This window comes from Ictidomys tridecemlineatus, chromosome 7 (assembly GCF_052094955.1).
Source record: "Ictidomys tridecemlineatus isolate mIctTri1 chromosome 7, mIctTri1.hap1, whole genome shotgun sequence".
Classification (NCBI taxonomy): domain Eukaryota; kingdom Metazoa; phylum Chordata; class Mammalia; order Rodentia; family Sciuridae; genus Ictidomys; species Ictidomys tridecemlineatus.
Genome location: NC_135483.1, coordinates 192,179,039 through 192,201,041, shown reverse-complemented (window position 1 = coordinate 192,201,041; position 22,003 = coordinate 192,179,039). Strand labels below are relative to the sequence as shown.

The 22,003-nt window shown below is 35.3% G+C and overlaps 1 protein-coding gene across 8 annotated transcripts in view; it reads right to left on the bottom strand.

Annotated features, from left to right (window-relative positions):
* The window catches only part of Gigyf2 (GRB10 interacting GYF protein 2), a 129,484-nt gene that overhangs the window by 37,235 nt on the left and 70,246 nt on the right, over positions 1-22,003 (bottom strand). For 6 of the 8 annotated variants that reach the window (XM_078018244.1, XM_013359165.4, XM_021727064.3 and 3 more), the window contains 6 exons: positions 12,668-12,847; positions 8,124-8,341; positions 7,871-8,033; positions 7,593-7,784; positions 4,475-4,671; positions 3,355-3,514 (listed from right to left, as the gene is read on the bottom strand). In XM_078018244.1, the coding sequence (XP_077874370.1) occupies positions 3,355-3,514; positions 4,475-4,671; positions 7,593-7,784; positions 7,871-8,033; positions 8,124-8,341; positions 12,668-12,847 (1,110 nt within the window). The remainder of the gene's footprint in view (positions 1-3,354; positions 3,515-4,474; positions 4,672-7,592; positions 7,785-7,870; positions 8,034-8,123; positions 8,342-12,667; positions 12,848-22,003) is intronic. The other 2 variants (XM_021727065.3, XM_021727066.3) reach the window with 2 other exon arrangements.

Sequence of the window (22,003 nt, the reverse complement as noted above, 5' to 3'; positions counted from 1 at the left end):
TCCTGGAACTACAGGTGTATGCCACTGCACTCAGACTTATTTGTAATTTTATAATTCCCAAAAAAGAAATCTCTAGATGATTTCACTAAAGAATTCCACCGAACATTTAAAGAAGAATTAATACCAATTCTAAATAATCTCTTCCAGAAAATAAAAGCAGAGGGGATATTCCCAATTCATATTAACCTGATGCTAAAACCAGATAACAGAAAGTACAAAAAAATACAAAATAAGATCCTTCATAAATATAGATACAAAATTTTAACAAAATATTAACAAGATTCAATAATATACACAAAGGACTGTATTGTGCACCATGAACAACTGGAGTTTTATTCCAAGGATGCAAGCCTGTTTGATATTCCAACACCAAGCAATGTAATCTACTATATGAAATGGGTAAAGAAGAAAAACCACATGATCTTATAAATAGATGAGAAAAAATACTTGATAATGTCTTACATATGATAAAAACTTAGAAAACAGAATGAAAGAGTACTTTCTCAACTTAATAAAGAGCATCTACAAAAACTCTATGACTAATATTATGCTTAATGATTAAAGACTGAATGTGTTCCCTCTAAGAGAAGAACACAGAACTGCACCACATTACAGAATAAAAAGGGTGGAGAGAGTTTGCCACTCTTGATCATTATAGTGATGAAACACAAAATGAGGCAATAAAGGAAATAAAAAGCATACAAGCTGAGAACAAAGAAATAAAAACTGCCACCATCTGCAGATGACATTGTCTACCTGGAAACAAATCAAGCACAATCAAAGGGTATAAGATAAATACACAAAGTTCAACTGCATTTCGTTTTTTTTCCTTTTTTTTTTTTTGTGAGACAGTGTCTTGCAATATGCTGAGACAGGTCTTGAATGTGTAATCTTCCAGAGTCACTGGAGTTATAGGCACACACACGGCTACAATTGAATTTCTATACACTAGTCATGAATACAAATACACTGCAATTAAAACTATAACATTTACAATCACTCAAAGAAATCAAACACTCAAGTGTAAATCTAACAAAACATGTAAAGAGCCTATAATGAAAACTACACAATATTGATAAAAGAAATCAAAGATATCTAAATTGACGATAGACTATTGCTGTGGATTGGAGGGCTCAGTGTGGTAAAGAAGTCAATTCTCAACTTTATGTGGAGATTTACCATAATTCCTACCAAAATCTCAGCAAGATATTTGGAAGGGCAATATTGTTCTAAAATCTATATGGAAAGGCAAAGGAACTGAAGCAATAAAAGCAATTTTGAAAAAGAGTAATAAACTGAGAACAACCAGTCTACCTGATTTCAAGATTATTATATAGGTACAAATAATCAAGACTGTTCGGCATTCTGAAGGAATAGACACAATGATCAATAGAAGACAGTAGAGAACCAGAAACAGATCCACACAGGTGTTCAACTGAATTTTTTTTAAATATTTTTTTTTAGTTTTCAATAGACCTTTATTTTATTTATATGTGGTGCTGAGAATCAAACCCAGTGCCCCACATGTTAGGCAAGCACTCTACCACTGAGACACAACCCTAGCCCCTGTTCAACTGAATTTTGACAAAAGTTGAAAGAAAATAATTTAAGGGAGCACAGTGTGTCTTGGTCCTAAAGCAAATAGACATCCATCAAACCAAATAGAACCAAATGAAACATAACTTGATAATGTTTCATACCTTACATAAAAATCAACTCAAATGGATCATAAATTCAAATGTAAAATTTAAGACTTTAAAAATAAATATAAAATATTTGGGATCTAAAACTAAGCAAAAAAATTCTTAGACTTAATACTAAAAAGAATAATCCATAAAAGATCTACTGGGCTTCATTCAAATTTTAAAAGTTTTGCTCTATGAAAAACTGTTAAGAGGACAAAGAGAAGAAAGGATGATTGGGAGAAAATATATGAAAACTACATATCTGTCGAAGGACAGTTACCTTGACTCAGTAATCAAAACTCTCTTGACAAAGAAAAGTTCTAGACCTGCTGGCTTTAACATCAATCCAAAAAAAAAAAATCAAAGAGGAGGGAATGTGGGCTGGGGATGTGGCTCAGGCGGTAGCGTGCTCGCCTGGCATGCTTGCAGCCCGGGTTCGATCCTCAGCACCACATACAAACAAAGATGTTGTATCCACCGAAAACAAAAATAATAAATAAATAAATATTAAAAATAAAAAGAGGAGGGAATGCTTCCTAACTCATTCTGTAGTTCAAAGCCTAACAAAAACACCATAAGAAAACTACATACCAAAATCCTTTGTGAATACTGATACAAAAATCATGAAAAAAACACTACAGCAAAGCATATTCAGCAGCACTTAAAAAGGATTGTACACCTAGTCATGTGCAAGTTACCCCTCAAATGCAAAGATGGCTCAATATATAAAAACTCATCAATGTGATATAGTACATTACAGAATAAAAGTGGGGATCAAATATTTCAATTAATGCAGAAGTGTTTGACAGAATTCAAAAACCTTTCATAATAAAAAAAGTCAATAAAGTAGTAGAAATAAAAGGAAACTACTTTAACAAAATTAATGCCATATGTGAAAAACAAACATTACAATAAATGATGAAAACTGAAAATAAATTAAAACACACATATACACAAAGCCCTGCTTCTCAGGTTATCTCATAGTGTAGTAGGATGTAAACAATAAATAAGTATACATAATGCCAGGTAGCAATAAATAATATTAAGGAGAATAAAACAGTCAATAAAGACTGATAGAGTAGAATGGGAGTTAATACATTGGAAAGAACTTACAGGGTGAATTCAGTAAAACACTATCCTGAAAGTGACATTAATATAGTCAACAATCAATTTCATGTTAGAAGAAAAGATTTCAAAAGCAGAAATAAAGAATCCACAAATATTCTGTATAGCTTTCTCTCCCAATCTAAATTTTGCACCACACAAATCCTTTAAGGAATTCATTTATAGTATAACTCTATCTTTTCTCAGACATTTTTAGTAGTTCTCTACCCTTTATTTCAGCAAAACATTCAAGGTCTCCCAACACCACTGCCATCACCTTTTGATGGTCAAGGAGACTGAAGCACAAGAGACATGCATAACTTACCTGACTACTTCACCAGCTTTACTTATGTCACTTTACTTATGCCACTGCCATATTAATCATCACATTCTGCCTTGTGTTCAAATTATTTTCACACACACATATATTTTCACATATATAAACAAAGTCTGCTGATGACTTTCCAGACTATTATGCAAGTTAACATTAAATAAATTCTCCTCTTAAAAGATTTTGGAGGTAATGGCAGGCACTTCGGTATTTCAAGTAGGGGGAACAACTAACCTTGAATTTCTCCCTGAGGATCTTTGTAATACCACTTCTGCATTGCTTCATGCATCAATGGAATTGACACTCCTTTAGCTCTGTGCTCCTGCAGTTTTGATGCTAGTCTCTCATCATCTAGTGCACTGTCCTGGAGATAAGCCACCATCTTCTCAGCTTGCTAATAAAAAATAAGAAAAACAAAAAGAGACCAAGGAAACAAATGATTCTAAATCAATACTTACACATGTTATAATGCCCATCTTTTATTGGTCTACTTGATCTGTGAAAGACACTGAAAGGAACAAAGCAGGCAGCAATTTTCCCAAAAATGCCATAAAAATAGGTACTGTCCCCATTTTACAGAGAGAGAAACTAAGACTCAAAGATGTCAAGTCTTGCTCAAGGTTTCAAACTGGAAAAGATCAAAATCCAGGTTCCTAATCAATACACTAATAAAGTTTTTCTTTTTCTCTCACAATCTATCTTATACACCATACAAATCTTTCAAGGATTTAGTAGCTGCTGGTTAATTCTAAATTGCATAAACTAAAAACAGGATTTTATTAGAACAAAAGGCTCAATTTCTACAATTACAAATAAAATTTTAACAGGTTTGTTAAGGCCCACACTCCCTTCTTTTAGCATTTCCTGTCTCTAACAATCCCAGTCTGAAGGAAAGAGAAATTATTTTGTTCAAAAGCAATATATTAATGGTATATGCAATCTTTGGGAAATCAAGAGACAGGAATATGATGCTAACATCCTGAGACTTAACTAACATCCCTGTTATACTTGAGGCAAAAAACAGACAACATGGTGCCCATCCACAGCTGCCTTTATTCGCCATTTCTGGCATTTGATTAATGTCCAAAAAAGACAAAAGAAAAGTAAACAGCTAAGGGCAAACTCAGAAGAGCAAAAAATAATCTGACATAATGACTACTACATAGCAGAAACTTAAAACCATGAAATGATTTGAAAGACAATTACTCATACAAATAAATACAAAGTAACCAACAACTTTTCCATTCCACTTAAAATTTAGTGCACAAAAGTTCTATATTTGAATATTCATTTAAGGGTTTCTAATTTTTATGGCAGCTTGAAAGGAGATGAGAAAGAATAACATGATTTTTACCTGCTCCAAGTGTTTGAGACCCTCTTCATCATCTGGCTCTGTGGAAACACCACCCATACCAGGAGCACCAACAACTGGCATCTCCACTGGCCTCGAGGCAGGACTGGGAGCAGTAACAGGAGGTGGAAGTATGAGAAGAGGAGAGGCTGGGTCTGGAGGGAGCTGTGTCAGGGGCTGCTGGATGTCAGGAACCATTTCTGCAGGAAGAATTTAGACTAGTAAAAATCTGTAGAAATACAGACTCTTGTTAGGTTAACTCAACATCATTAACTTGGGCAGCCTGCTGAATGGGTCCAACAGGAATGTGACCCCTGTCATGAACACTGAAGCTACTTCCTGTGGAAAAAGTACTGTCCCTAGAATGACAGTATTATTTCTACAGGATGATAGAAGATAAGTGTTAAGAGGTCCCTAAAAGATCTTTCTACAGTGTCTACTTGTGTCACTTGCACATATATCCAACAGCTACAGCTGGACCTCATGGCAACTGTCTAATCCCTTCTTTATGTACCCAAGTAGTAAAGACAATTATCAAACCACCAGAATTTTCTCAAAAATGTGTCAAACCTCATCTAATCCTCCACTGAAAATATCAGCAATCATTTTTAAGTGCTTATTATCAAGTCATAATTCAATACATTACATGTTTTATTTAGGAGTGTATGTGAATAGTTCAGGATATTCTTTTCAATAAAGAGTAAAAATATAAAAGCAATTCTGTCTTGGCTACTAGTTCTATCTCTCAGCATGCAGGCTCTTAAGAAGGAAGAGGAAAGTTGGGGAGTGTAGCTCAGTGGTTGAGCGCTTACCTCGCAAGTGTTAGGCCTGGAGTTCGATCCCCAGAAAACAAACACAAACACAAACACACACACACACACGCACAAAGGTAGGTTAAAGGGGTGGGGGTGCATGGAAATAATCAAATACAATTTTAGTTTCTCCTTTGAAACCTGTTTCTTCAATTACAGAGGCCTTCTGCAACCAAATTCCTAATCTCCTTATTCTGCTGAAGTTTTTTAAAGGATAGTCCATATATGCTGTCTCCTCTTTACCACTACCCACCCTTAGACTTCTATGCTCTCTCACCTCAGAAAAGCTCTTCTCTGAAAGCCAAGCACTTGCTGCTAATTTAATGACTCTTCCTCATCTTCATCATCCACTCTTGGGGGAGGGAGATGGGGGATTGAACCCAAGGACACTTTCTGGCATCTCTAACTTTTTTTTTTATTAACACTTCAGAACTAATGTCCCAAACTGAATCTATTTTTTCCTTTCTCAAATGTGCCCAACTTTCACTCTTTTCCTGTGAAATGCACCATAATCTTCTCAAGCACCTCAGTCATCTTTGCTCTCTTCTCTGCCCTGACAGTCAGTCAGTGACTAAGTCCTGTCAATTTTGGTTCTTAAATCTCACCTGCAACCACTCTTTTACAGGTGCACTATCTACCTCATTGTGATTGCCTAAGAGCCTCAACTGTCAGAGTACAACCCATCTGTCTTTTCATAGGATACTCCATACATAGTTGCCAAATCTAAGTTCCAATGATGTTCTTTACCAATCTCCTTTTCTCTCACACCTCCTACCATATTCAAAAAAAAAAAAAAAAAGAGGCAGATTCTTACCACTGCCTCAGTCAGTCCTACTTCCTCACTTTATCTCACTGCTTCCTTGTACTAGAATGCCCTCTCCCAACTTACCCAGTCACACCTACACCTCCAAATTCTACTTATCATTCCAAGATGAGTTCAAAAACGAACTGCCTCCTGATGCATGCCAGGAGTCTGACAATAGTGAACTTCTACTGTTATTTTTTGTTCTGGGTTGTTGGTTAGCATGATTGAATTCGCTATAAACTACAAATCTGGAATATTAACTTTTAATGCACATCTATGAAGATCTCTCAGAATATGCATGTATGCTCTCGATGCTAACATCTAGAGTAAGACCTTCAGGGTATGTCCTTTTAAGAAAGCACACTGCAAATAATTCTAGGGTATATCATAACTGAAAAACAAATACTTTGATTCAAACAGGTCTCAAGCAGCATTAAGTTCCACAGTTTCTGACACATAGACATCAAATATTTGTTGAATCGGTTCGTTCATTCATTCATTCATTCATTCATTCATTCATTCATTCATTCATTCAGCTTTATACTCTACATTAAAAAACTGAAAAGAAATTATTGGTTCAAATAAATTCTCAAAGTATTAAGTCTACTGAGAAAAAAATAGATCGTTAAAATTGTGTGTGCCCACGTGCGCGCGCGCGCGCACACATGTTAGAAACAGTCCCAGTTGTTTTTTAAGAAACAAGAGAAATGATGACACTTTAGCCTGGGGACTTGGCAGGAAGAAAGTTTCAGACACAGTATGAACATGAAAACAGGGTATAAATCAGGACCTTTCAGGGTGGTGAGTCGTGTGAAGGGGATGGAGAATAGCACAAAAGCAGCATGCTTTGAGGTAGATGCTGTATCAGGTGAACTTTCCCAGGCTATATGAAAGGCTGTGAGTTTTGCTGAAGAATGAATCAAACAACCCTTTAACATCAAGCATCACAATGTTGTTTTTAAAATGTGTGTTAAGAATAATCATGGAAATAAACAATAATAATTGCCTAAAAATGGCAATGAGCAGTTCAAACCAATACAGGAACACTGGAGAAGATAAGGAAAAAGCATATATTCTAGCAAAGATGATAGGACCCCCAGAATCACCCATGCACTCTTTTTGGCTTCTTTGGAACAATGGTGTTTTGGTGTAAAGTTGTGCACAAATACCATTACAAGAAGTCAAGGTTAATTGTATGATATGGGAATTGAACTAATGCAGAGAATTCCAAACCCAACTTGCAAATGATGCAAGGACAGCTATGTGATAACATTCACAACGTGAAATCTCTGAGCTCCAACTTCACAGATTTTATTTTGGTGAATTCTGATATGAATACTTATGTGGGGAACTTTGTTTAATTGCATTTACTGATTTAAAAACAAAACTATTCTAATAATTCACCCACCACAAGGAATTCTAGGAGACATAAGTCAAAGCCTGTCAAATCAGTGATCACTGGCCTCAACAGAATCCTAGTTTGTCTACTCTCACAAATACATACCATCCCCTCTGCTGGGCACCTTGGCTGGCAGACTGTTTTCCGTCCGAATCTCCTCTTCAGCTTTTTCCATTTGCTCAGTTTTAGACTCATCTTTCCTCTCAAACTGTGATGCTGCTTCCTGAGGTTGATGTTCTGAAGGAGTACCTGGTCGAGCAGATGATGGCGAAGTTTGGGGTATTTCCTCACTAGCTTCTGGAACATAAAGGAATTTTAAATGAATTTAGGAAATTTTTGGTTTGATGGATAAAAAAAAGGTGAAACACAAAAATAAGCCTTACCAACTCCTACTCTATCTACTTTCTCTCCCTCTTTCTTATTGGTCTTATCAGGTTCTTTGGCCTCTTCATTATGGCTACCCTCAGAGTCAGAACACTCCTCCCCTTCCTCCACAGGTCGGAAGTCCATCTCCTGCTCTTCAGGAATAGGCTCTTTCTGTACTTTCTGTAGTAAGAAAATAAAACCAAAGGTCAACAGCATATTTGGCTTTGGTGTAAGGTCAAGGTCTGCCATCATTTAAAACAAATTTCTTACTTTTAAAGAGAGGAATGCTCCAGATGAGTCAAACGTGCCCATTTCTTCTTCAGCATCTTCTAAGCACCATTCAGGCAAACTATCCCTGTCATCATCTATGCTCCCACTGCCAGAGCGCACTCTTCGATACCCTCGTTCATCATCCCGATCTCGAAAATCAAACTCAAACCTCCGACGGCGTTCCATGTGTTCCCGCCAGCCTGCAGAACGAGGGCCATCTGAGATGAGGAGGAGGACACAAACCTTAGAAAAGTTTTATGACAGTATTTGAAAAAGAAAATCATGGCCAGGGAATAAAGGAGAAAACTACAATTGACAGCAAATCCAAAGGGATCAGTCTAAAGAGAAAATTTAGCAAACTGATGTTCAGAGTTCCAAGTAGATATATGGCATCACTAAGTGACAACAGCACTGACCTTCATTAAATACTGAGCCACAGCTGGGTGCAGTAGCACACACCTGTAATCCTAGCAGCTTGGGAGGCTAAGATAGAAGAATTGTGAGTTCAAAGCCAGCCTCAGCAACTGCAAGGCACTGAGCAATTCACTGGAACCCTGTCTCATTAAAACTACAAAATAGTGCTGGGGATATAGCTCAGTGATTGAGTACCCCTGAGCTCAACCCTTGGTGCCAAAAAAAAAAAAAAAAAAAAACTGAGCCATGTAACATACACTAAAAGCTTAGAATATACATTTCAAACAGCACATTTAAAAGACACTTTATTCAAAAGTAAGCACTTTTTTCAGGTGTGGTGGCACATGCCCATAATCCCAGTAGCTTGGGAGGCTGAGACAAGAGGATCTCAAGTTGAAAGCTGGCCTCAGCAATAGCAAGGCACTAAGCAACTTGGCAAGACCCTGTCTTTAAATAAAATACAAAAAAAGGCTGGGGATATGGCTCAGTGGTGGAGTGCCCCCACCCCCACCCCAGAGATCAATCCCTGATACCTGTCCCTTTGGAAAAGAAAAAAAAAAGGAAGGACTTTTTTAAAGCATTTTTTCTTCCTTGAAAATATCACTCTTTAAGCATAAGAGTTCTCTGTATTAATTCACATCACATTCACCATGCCTACTTATTAATGCCACTTCTAATTTTGATTCCCAACGAAAAGTCATGGAATTACAGTATTGCCCAATAATGTTAGAGATCTTATGTGGTCCACTATCCTAACTACACAGGTTAAAAAGAAATTAAAATTCTGACAAGTAATGGGCTAAATAGCAAACAGAAGGAGAAATCAACTCTGTATCCTCTGCTGCTGTTTTCACAATAGCACATTAACTCGTTTCCCCTTTTCTCATCTCTTAATTCTCCCTAGAGAGTTTTTAATTTCTGTGTAACACCCCCAGGCGCATTCCTAAATCCACCCTAGCACACTATTTATTGCATCTATTTTCCAACAGAAAAATAATGCCTAAGAATAAAAGATCCAACTTAAGGTTTTTTGAGTTTTTTTTTCCCTAAAAAAAAAAAAAAAAAGCAAATTCTTGTTCAAAATCTGTCAAACCTAAATCTGAAAGAGTATTTTTTTTAAAAAAGCAGGCTTTAACTCATAAGAATTTTCTATTATTGATTGTTTACTCTGTGGAAGATACACTAAAGAAAAGAGGCCAAAGTGAAATGTTACTATTGAAGCCCAAATTGCTAGAGCTAACAATATAAAAATCAAATAGAAAAAAAAAAAGGTAAAATGTTAAGATTCCTAATACAGGTAGCATCTTATAAAACACTCTCCAAAAGGTATTTCCATATACCCTAATTATAAAAACAAAATACTCCTTCCATGACAGCAAAGGAATTTTATGCCTAGATTGCTTAAAATGTAAATATGGAGACATTACTCAAAAGGAGTCTTCATGATCAAATGTTGAATTCCAGAGTCCTTTGTCTACTACTATGGTTTCTAAACAGTCTAAGTATGCACCATGATAGGAATCTATCCTTCCAGGCACCTGGCTCATGTTTCCCTCTTACTAAGTTTCCTAGGTTCTGCTGGCTGAGTGGATGCTTCACTGACTCCCACACTCCCAACTCTACCCACATCCAGCTTCGAGTTCTACTGTCATAAAACTAAACCCCAGAGAGGCACAGTGGTGCAAGCCTATAATCTCAGTGATGAAGAAGGCTGAGGCAGGAAGACTACAAGTTCAACTCTAGCTTCAGCAACTTAGTGAGACCCTGTCTCAAAATTTAAAAAGTAAAATAATTATAATTTTTCAAAAACCTACAGCTCATAATTTTGTTATCAATAATTCATAAAAATTTACTAATGAAACTAAATATAACAACTAAGACTTAATAAGGTTGACCACTGCTTTATAGGCATGTGAGCTAACCTTAAACACTATTTTCACAAAACCATTCAAAATGATATTTTAAGTTTTACTCAAATTTTAAAAGATTTACTAAAATCTAAGAAGTGTTAAGAGTTAACCTATAATCGCTGCTATAATCAGACGGAGTATTCTATATCCTAAGCAAAAAAAAAAAAAAAAAAAGGCCTTCTTTAAAAAAAAAAGATGATTAATATTATTTTTTTCAGCTTTTTTTTTTTTTAAACTGACAGTGGACCTTTATTTTTTTTATATGCAGTGCTGAGGATCAAACCCAGTGCCTCACACATGGCAGGAGAGCTCTCTATCACTGAGCCACAACCCCAGCCCCCAGACCTCTATCTTTATACTCTCCACACACAAATATCTTGGAGGAAAAATATATATATTTATATGGGGAGCCAGGCATGATGGCATAAGCCTATAATCCCAGTGACTTAGGAGACTGAGGCACGAATATTACAAGTTTCAGGCTAGCCTCAGCAACTTAGCAAAACCCAAAATATAAAAGAGATGGGATGTACCTCTTGGTAGAGCTCCTCTAGGTTCAATCCCCAGTGTGTGTGTGTGTGTGTGTGTGTGTGTGTGTGTGTGTGTGTGTGTGTGTGTGTGTGTGTGTGTGTGTACACATATACATATATATATATATGTGATGTAATATATAAGAGGGAAGGTGTATAAAGATTTTGGGAAGATTGTGATGTCAATGAGTAAAATGTTATGAAAGTTAAATTATGAAAAACAAAAAAAACATTTAGAAAAGATAAGAAAAAACATATACTCAAGTTCTAAGTTGGGGAAGGGGTCAACAGTAGAAAATAACACTAAAATTTTACTTGTTCAATTCCCTTAAATAGAATCAACATCTGACATTTGGGCTCAGAAACACTGTTTATCTTCCAAAACATTCACCTTATTTGTTTTTGACCAGCTGGAATTTCTCTTCTTGCTCAGCCCAGATCCTATCCATTCTTCACTGAATGCTTATTGGGAACATAGTCTACAAACCTGTTAACCAGCAAGCTCAGCATAAAATGCCACAATGTCTTGAAAAAGAACTATACCGTTTGATTGTCCAAGAATAGACTGATGAGAACTGCCTAGATCCTGTGACGTAAACAATGCCCACTAATGACAGAAAGCTTGCCCAAGAGGCAGCCATAAGGAGTTGGCACAAACGCATCATGACTCTATCCAATGACTAACCTTCCTATGTTTCTACCTACCTACAACCCCATAAAATATTCCAAGTGCCTGTTATGTTTACTCAGACCTAGGCTAGTGGTTTTACTAATGAACTGATTTTTTTTAAATAAAAAAAGTTTACATTTTTTAAATTTCCTCTATTGTAGGTAAGCATCTTGGGCATATGGTTGATAAATCATTATTATAAACATGAAATTCATAGAGCATGTACACATTCTTTGTTTGTTTGATTTCTGGATGACCCCATAATTCAAGCAACAGTTGCATTTGATTATCATGAGGCATGGAATCAGCACTTTGGTAGGGAATGAACTTTAACACAAAGCACCAGTGTCTTCAATTACCAGCATATCTAATGTCCAAGAAGAACAGTTTGAAGCATTCTTAAAGAGTCCACAAGAAGAACTTAAAAAGCTACTTATCACTACTATTCTCTCTCCTTTTTCTAAAGCTAGAAGGACAAAAGAATTAACTTGTGACTATGTCTCTGACCTGGGTTTTAGATTTGTTCTTCAAATAAGTACAAATCACATTTCCAAAGGAAATAAAAATTGAAAGAATAAATCCTTTCTTATTCAGCAAAATTACCCACTTATGGGGAGGACACACATTCCAAGTGTATAATTATGCATTTGGAATAAAAATTTTTTATTTTCCATACACCCCCCCCATTTTAAGTTTTAAAGAATGCTAAAGATAGATTAATAAGAGTTAAAGAAAATTGAATGAAATTCTCTCACTTTTGTAGTTGCAGGCAGGTGTTTCCCATTAAACTATACCTTTTGTCCCAGGAAAATAAAGTGATTTCAGACAACGGAATAGATGAGGGAATTTTATGCTGAAATTTTTTAGCAGTAGTAAGACAGAGTATGATAGCATAAATGACCCCTCTTTTTTTTTTTTCCATTTTTAAAAACCAGTTTATTTTTTCCACTTAATCGCTAACATTTTCATCAAGCTCTTACATTTCAGTTTCTTTGTGGTTTTACATAATAAAATTCTTACCAGGACTGTGAGGACGCCACCTCTCTCCATCCCTTCTGGGTCCAGCTAGTCGCCAACCTCCATCTTCATCTTCTCCATTTTGTTCCTCTCTAAAGATACGCCAATTTTCACTTTCTGATCGTATAAATTCATGCTTTCTCCCTACTGATGCTGGTCCACTTTCCTCAAAATTTGGTCTCCCTATAAGCAAAATAAAAAAAACACAGTAACTAAACATGAGCCCCTATCAGTATAGATTTTGAAAAACGTCTTGAGTCAAAGTTTCCCCAAGATGTGTCCATTTCAATGTTTGGAAGTATCAATAAAATAACTGTGAATATATGCATATATTTTAGTCACTTTTCTTAAAGCCAAATAATCAAATACTGGGCAATTATATTTTAAAAAGCATGCAATGAAATGAGAACCAATGTTCCCTCAGTCTTACTCCCCAGAAGTAACTGCCATCAATAGTTTCTTATAAAGCCTTTCAGAAACAGTCCATGGGTATGCTCAACTCCCTCATCCACACACAGAAATGAATGGGGGATGTTGTACATGTCATTGGTACCCTTGCTATTTTCACTTAAGTGTACCTTGCCCATCTTCCTTACCAGCATATATTTTTAACACAATGTTTTTTTATTACATGAGTTACTTTAATTTATATAAAACCAACCTGTACGGGTGATTGTGGCCTAAACAGGAAATTTGTGTATTTCAACCTCTTTTATCCCAAAACAGACTGCAAATTCAAAAGCAGAGACTGTGGGTTCTAATTTCCCATTTATTTGAGCATCTAGTGCAACACAGGCATACAACAAATTGCTTTTGGATGGAGTTCAAACTTGAGCCATGTTTAACTTAACTGCCCTGGAGTTACATTAATGGTAGGAAAGTGCCCGATATACCAAATCAACTGAATTGGTACTTTTTAGGACAAGATAATTCTAAATAATGCAAACAAAATCTTCAATCACTCCCCACCATGTACCAACATCTGTATTTCATAGCATCATAAAATCTCACATTTAAGCAGCTGAAAAATCCAGAATGATACTCACTTATACATTCTCTGCCTATAACATTTTCTCAGTGACAAATTCTCTTTATTAAACCACACCAAAAGCAGGAAAAAAAAAAAGTTGAACATTGGCTTGTGATAATGAGGAAATTCTAACTTCTGATCATCATCTTATATTCCATTTTACAAATAATAAGATTCAGCAACCTGAAATTGCCCATAGGGTTGTTAGGCTGTTACCAGGTATTGTTTTATGAAAGAATAAAAATACCATTAAGGATTAGAGGAGGCATTATCTCCTAGGAAAAATACTACCTGCTTTCTTATTGTGATCAGCAGCCTTTAAAAGTATTCCAACAATTCCTGTCTGCTGGTCTTCCCTTAAGTATAGGCTGACTTACTGTTTCCCTCTTAACAGAATACTGCTAAAGGGATGAAATGCCCACCGTTTATACTAAGTTTTTAAAGATTGTGGCTTCTGTCTTGGAGGCCCTTCTCTGAAGGATGCCAGATATTATATGGTGTGGCAGCCCTGTGGGGAATTTCAAAGGGCAGAACTGAGGCTTTCCACCAGAAATGAATGTGAGTTTGTAAGGGGGGCAAATTCCAGAAGAGCACTGAGATGACTACAACCTTCTTAGAGATCTGAGCCAGAACCATCTAGCTAATAAGCCATACTATTCCTTGATAATAAACATTTGTTGTTCAGCCATTAAGTGTGGGGTATCTTTTAGAGTCATGGATAATAAAAACTCTTGATCTGATTTAATCTTTCTAACAATCCTCACTAATAGAAGCTAATTTTTTTCCCATTTTATAGCTTAGAATATTGCAGATCAAAAACACAACCTAGGAGAATTATTTAAAATCACACGCCCCTCTTAAATAGCAATTCCATTATTTGGAAAATGGAACATAAAGAAGAATATCAAATGTTAATCTTCAAATCATTCAATAAATATTTACAACAAACCAAATACCAAATTTTGTGGATTTAGGTGCAGACACAGCCCACATTTGCCCCTAGGTCAGAAGATGTCCCAGGGTCTCTTACTTAGATTAAGAAGACAATCCATTTTGCAAAACATCACTTTTAGCATAAGACTTGATGAAAAGTGTATATACTTCCAAAAAAGAAGTTTAAAACAAAGAAATCCCTAATGTATATACACTGGAAAATAATGGGAAATGGCTTTTACAATAAAACCAATAAGCCACAAATATTACATACCAGGCACTAAGCTGTGACTTGGACATAAATGCTTAGTCACACAATGGATGAGCTAGGTGAATGGCTCATCTTTATTATCTACTTTTATACCAAACCTCTGAAAAAATAACAACTGTACCAAAGTAAACAATATATCACTAATGGCAAAAAGCATTAACTCATCAAAAAACAGTTATCACCTTCATAATAAATATTGTTTTATTAAATAAAAATCAAGTTATTCAAATACTAGTAATCCCATAATCTTAAAAAATAGAAATCTATCTGTAATTAGTTTTTATATAACTTTTTTGACTGAAAGACAGTCTCACCATGTTGTCCAGGCAGACCTCAAATTCCTGGGCTCAAGTGATCCTTTAGCAGCAACTATATCCGCATGACACTGCACCCAATATGACTTTTTTATTTTATGAAGTTGCAGTCTGTACACCTACTATTATGTAATCTATTTTCACCTGTAATAGCAACTAATTCCCTATGATTATAATTCTTCCTAATAATGCAAATAGGCACATATTACTTATAGCTTACTGTTGTAGCATAATGTACTATTCTATGTTTTAACCAACTTTTTTTGGCCAAGTATTGACAATGAGGGTAAAAAAAAATCTGTGGGCCTATGTGTTTTGCTTTCTTAAACTATTATTTATTAAAAAAAAAAAAAAAAAAAAAAGCTTTAAAAAGTGAAACTACTAGCTCCAATGACAGACAATGTATCAACACACCACACTCCATGAAGGGGAAAAAATAAAAGTCAAACCACCAGACTATTTGCATTATCAACTCTAAGTGCTGCTATCCTTTCAAAAATTCTGTTACCACAATAATTGTAAAATAATGGTACACTAATATGGCTCAAATCTGAATTGTCAATAAGGTTTTTCATGTTGTTTTCTATCTTAATTTCCCTTTATCTTAAATGTTATTTGAATATTTTTTCCTAACCTAAGAGTTTATCTTCGTAACTGTCAAGTTCTACAAGTACTTTTGATATTAATACCAAGAAAAAAGAAAAGTATAAAGGAAAGGAAAGGGTAAGTTAGAGAAACTCTAGGAAGAAAAATATCCGGCTTCTCTATTTGCCAAAAACTAGCTTGTGATACTCAAATTGTTGAAAACTTATACCTCATAATGTATGAATGACTATTTATGCCATTTCTTATTCCAAAAAGGATTTGATACAAAAATTTTGCACTTTATGAGGAGCATAGCACCAAAAAAAAAAAATGATAATGATCTTGGAATCATTAGAACCTGTTTTAAATTCTAGCTCCAATTATGATCAATATCCTTTGACTACTGAAGACCCAGTTTTTCACTGGGGAAGATGGGATAATTTGAGGTAAAAGCAACCTGAATTAACATGAACTCTGGTCCAGTGTTCAAAAATCTGTATCAAAGAAGTTCAAATTTTGTTACTACATAATTGTTTCCACAAAATAATTTCTAAAAAAATACAACATACTTTTTCATATATCAAATATTCATAATATAGTAAAATTGATACATTTAAGTGATGAAAAACCAAAATAATACAAGAAAACCAAGAAAAACCAAAATAATACAGTTCTTATATTGCACATGTAAGAGCAGATAAGCAGAGTTCTGCCTTTAGGGGTCACAGTCATTTTCATAAGAAAAGGCTGGAAAGAATTCAAGAGCTTGGAAATGGACTTCACTCATCTCCTCCTGCTCCCCTTTAAGAAACCTTTTAATTTGAACACAACATTCTTACAAAAAAGCACACAAATAACTAATATGCAATTCAAATAAGTTTTCTGAAAGCAAATATATGCATATAACCACCACCTGAGATTTAAAAATAAGTGTGTGTGTGTGTGTCCATCCTCAGGAGCTCCTAACGTTCCAATCAGCCCTTCCCAAAACAGGCACTGTTCTGACTTCTATCCCCTTCTTTTTGCTCCTTTTGTACTTTTCATGTAAATGGACTATTTGTTTATATCTGGCTTTTTTAGCTGAACATCATGCAAGTCATTCAGATCATTACAAAAGAGTTTATTCTCTTGCTCATTTAAGTTGTTTTTAGCTTTTTGTTATTACGAATTGTGCTTCTATGAACTTTCTTAGCTTCCAGTTTTGGTGAAATATGCTTGCATTTCTGTTGGATATATAATACATCTAGATATGAAACTACTGGATCATAGAATGTTCAACTTCTGTAAATACTACAGAATATTTTCCCAAGAAAATGGTACTACTTTGCCATTTGATTGATGGTTTTACTCAAACCTCTAGCAAACATGAACAAGACTGCCTCCTCTGTGAACAAATACAATTAGACACATAGGATTAAAAACAAAGAAAGACTTAAGACACAACACCTGCCCTCTAGACTCGTATGTCATACGAGTAAACAAATGACCTGATACATTACAGTTGACACAATACACTGCCAGATCTTGTTGATCTTCATAATAAACCCAAGACATTAAGTCAACCACCACCACCTCTATTGTTGCTGTGAGGAAAGGAATACCTGCTGAACGGTGATTCCCAAGATCATACAGCTAGCCAAAATGCAATCAGAAACAGAATCTAGGTGTTCAATCTCATAATTTAGGGTTCATTTCTACTACATTATTCTTAGTCACAAATTAGGCACACTGGCAATAGCCAGAAGCTCTTAAAAATATCTGAAACAAGAGGAAGAAGATCTAAGTCTTAAGCTCTGAAAGGGTAGTAGACATGCTATGTGTTCTATAACTTGTTGACATCTCTAAAAGGGAGAAAGTGGAACTAAGTTTGTTTCAATCTTCATGCAGAAATGATTTCAAAATGTCTATCTCAGGAAAAAAAAAAAGGTAAGACCAACAAATTTTAAACATAGAAATTTTATGGTGGCTTCATACACCAACCATAAAATACATATTTACAATTACTATTGGTACTGTCTAAAAATCATCATAGTATGACACACTGCTCTATAATATGAAAATAAATTCTTTCTAACCTCATTGATTACAGCAGATTTATGTTTGTGTTAATTTGGGGAGTCAAGGAAAATTTCATATAATTTGCTATAATTTGTTTTAAAATACACCTATTGGTATATTCCTGATACAATAAAAAATAAATGATAAATATTCAAATAATTCACAGGCAATTTAAAAGTATCTCAAGCTCCTTTCATATCTAAAAACGCCAGCATTCTATAGTAATCAGGGGTAAAATGAGTGAGGGACACCCACATGGCCCTTTTCAGAATTCAAAAATCAAACCTTTCTTTCTGTAATATATCAGCCCCATGACAACATCGAATAACAAAATATTTTACCTCACTTCTTTTAAAAATCTTAACAGGTTAATTTATAATAAAAACAAGCCAACTTAAAAGTAAATCTAGGGTTGGGGATATAGCTCAGTTGGTAGAGTGTTTGCCTCACGTACACAAGGCCCTGGGTTCAATCCCTAGCACCACCAAAAAAAAAAAAAAAAAGTGAATCTATCTAATTGAATAACTCACAAATTCGTGCCCAAACCAAATATTCCTAACGTATAGTCAATGAATGAGCTCAGGACTGTGAATCTCTGAACTGGAAGTCCACAGTGAGCCAAGATGGCTTGTCATCAGTCTTAAGGTATCTAGCAAGACCTTCAAAGTTAAAGAAACAAACCAAAAGTTTAGGGATTTTTTTCATTTGATACAGCAAATATGACCATTTCATAAGGAAATTACACTACCTATATAATATATTTTATGTTCTCACATCACAGTAATTTAATATGTATAAAAGGTACTAATATATTTATGTAGTACAACACATAAATAATGTCTTCAGTGATAGTAAATACTTGTTTCTGCCTTAATGAATTAAATCTCAATAAGATTCTTCTAAAAATAAAATTAAGTTAAATGAAAATGCAGTGTTAGTTTCTGCCAGGTCTGACTGAGTGGACCTCCCGAGGAGAAAGAGCAGTAAAAGGGCACCTGCGTGCATGTTTGACTCATAGCCAAAAATGGTGTTTATGGAAAACTTCAGATGGAGCAGGGAGGCACTCAGCCAACAAAATCTACAGCTGTGAGACTTGGAGCTTACAAGTGCCCAATCTCCAAAAGCAAAAGGGGAATTATGGGACAGACTTTGAAGCTTGTTTATGTGCAAATTTTTTAACAAGTGATTTTGTATTCCTCTATTCTGATATATATTCTCTGATCAACACTAAAATAGCTGCTAACACTTAAAAAAAAAACAGTGAAAGGGAATCCCACTCAAATGTTGATATTTACTCCTCATCTCCCATAACACACTTGTAAATATAACTCAAAGATAGCAAAATTTAAATTCTAATTCCAGAGATCTACAACTTTTCTCTGAGCCAAACCCCTGAAGGGATAACAAAAGTTCTGCTAGTTAATATTGTCGTGAAAACACAGCAGATTCTAGCTAGAGAGGGACTGGAGAGGTTGTAGCACATAAGAATCTCTTTGAAAAGGCACCTGTGCAGGTGGAGTCTTCCCATGTCCTAGTGGTTCACACCCAGAAGCTACCTGCCCCTGGGAAGAAGAGGGGCTTGAACATGCAGAAAATGGGAATAGATGAAGCGTATCAAAAGCAAGATAAATTATACTGCCTAAGAAAGCAAGCCAGGACCAGATACCTATAAACAGAATCAGGATATTGCTCTACAACAAATGCTTTGCTGTTTTCAAGAACAATGTGGCATATATGTAGATTACATACTAGACTACTTCAGTCAGAAAATCAAATACCTTTAGGGACATAGAGTTGGATTTAATAAAGAACAATTTATCTGATCTTGGCATCTGGCTTAATCATTATAGTTCTGAATTTAAAAATTGGTGAATGAAAAGATATACAGCATTGATCTTCATTCATAGAAAAGATGTTTCAGAGCCATCTCCAGTCACCTTACTGCCAAATACCCCAAAGAGAAATCACCAAGTTTGTTCAGATGAGATGGTCTGTTTTAGGGTAAAGTTGGCATTATCACTGTGTCAATATCAATTTCATCCCAGCTAACCTAACAACCTCAAGCAGAAATGAATTTAAACATCCTGGATACTGTCATGGGAGTGCTCTGCTCCTCTGTGAGCACTCCAGCATTATTGTATAATATCCACACAGTTAGCAATATGAAGTCATTGTTTATAGAAGATCAAATTGGAAAAATACTGGAATCAGAAACCATCTTCACCTAAGACTTTTCTTTCTTAATAGAGGATCATTTTTATAGTATCATTTTTGTCTCAATATATTCTAAAATGGAGGCCCCTAACTAGGTGCACCTGTAATCCCAGCAACTCAGGAGTGGAGGCAGGAGGATCACAAGTTCAAGGACCACCCTGGCAAGTTAGCAGGACCCTATCTCAAAATAAAAAATAAAAAGGACTAGAGATGTGGCTCAGTGGTAAAGTGACCCTGAGTTCAATCCCTACCATCAAAAATAAAATAAAATCAAGCCCCTAAAGTTGAGTAAAATCTTTTACTATCTTGTCTACTCTAATGTCTGTGTAAGACACATATAAATGCAAGTGTTTCTACTTTCTGGAAGGTAGTGTTACACTATAGTTGCTTCAGTATGTTTTTTTCCCAATCAGACAGCTGGGAAGTGACATAAAATATAATTCCTACTAACACATGCAGGGAATGCACCTCACACTACAAGTCCCTCCCTGAAGCATTTGCCTTCCCTAGTTCTGAAGGTCAAAGTTTCCAATGCTGTGTCTGAACTTGTACTGAAATGTTTGGCATTAATAAAACAAAGAAAGAATTAATATATTTTTTAAATTGTGGGGGAAAGGAGAGGAATCTACAAAGGCGGATTTCCTTAAGTAGCATTATATTAGTCTACATTAATAATTTTCCCAGCAGGCCTTCCTTGATTTTACTTTGAACAATCACAGTCTTTGTTTCTCAGATCCTCTTACATGTGACATTTGATCAAAGTTTTAAAATCAGCAGCTAACAGAGGAGGAGAAAAGTACTGCTCACTAAGGCATTACACAAAGCCATACTCAGTTCACTTTGAGGCTGATACAAGCTGGATCACAGACATTTCCAGCTAAACATTATCTAAGTGTTGAGTAAAATTTTATATACCTTGAACACTATATTTTACTCTACTTCATCTCATTTCATGGAAACATCCTCTAAATATTACTAAAACAATCTTTAAGAAAGTTCTTCAGTTCCTTGAAACAGGTGTGCTTTTTTTTTCTTTTTTTTTATTGGTTGTTCAAAACATTACAAAGCTCTTGACATATCATATTTCATACATTTGATTCAAGTGGGTTATGAACTCCCATTTTTACCCCATATACAGATTGTAGAATCACATCGGTTACACATCCACGTTTTTACCTAATGCCATACAAGTGACTGTTGTATTCTGCTACCTTTCCTATCCTCTACTATCCCCCCTCCCCTCCCCTCCCCTCTTCTCTCCCTACCCCATCTGCTGTAATTCAATTCTCTCCCTTGTTTTTTTTCCCTTCCCCTTCACAACCTCTTATATGTAATTTTATATAACAATGAGGGTCTCCTTCCATTACCATGCAATTTCCCTTCTCTCTCCCTTTCCTCCCACCTCTCCTCTCTGTTTAATGTTAATCTTTTCCTCATGCTCTTCCTCCCTGCTCTGTTCTTAGTTGCTCTCCTTATATCAAAGAAGACATTCAGCATTTGTTTTTTAGGGATTGACTAGATTCAGTTAGCATAATCTGCTCTAATGCCATCCATTTCCCTGCAAATGCCATGATTTTGTCATTTTTTTAGTGGTGCGTAATACTCCATGGTGTGCTGTTTAAAGATAAGTACAAAGCAATAAACAATTATTTTTATTCCCAAGTCAAGGTCTTTTTATGCAGTCTTCTTAAAAAGTCTGTTTCTTTAAATTAAAAAAGGAATGGGAAAAAGGTTTCAGTTAACTCAACCACCTATATTGCTAGTTCTGGAATTAATAGAAGCAATTCTGATGAGATGGGACAGAAAAAGAAAAATTATTATTAATTTATGACTAAATATCCTGCCTTATATAAACATATCTACCCCAAAGAAATGATGGAAACAAAAAGATTAGTGAAGGAGATATCTCACACTTTAACATGCTATATAAGGAA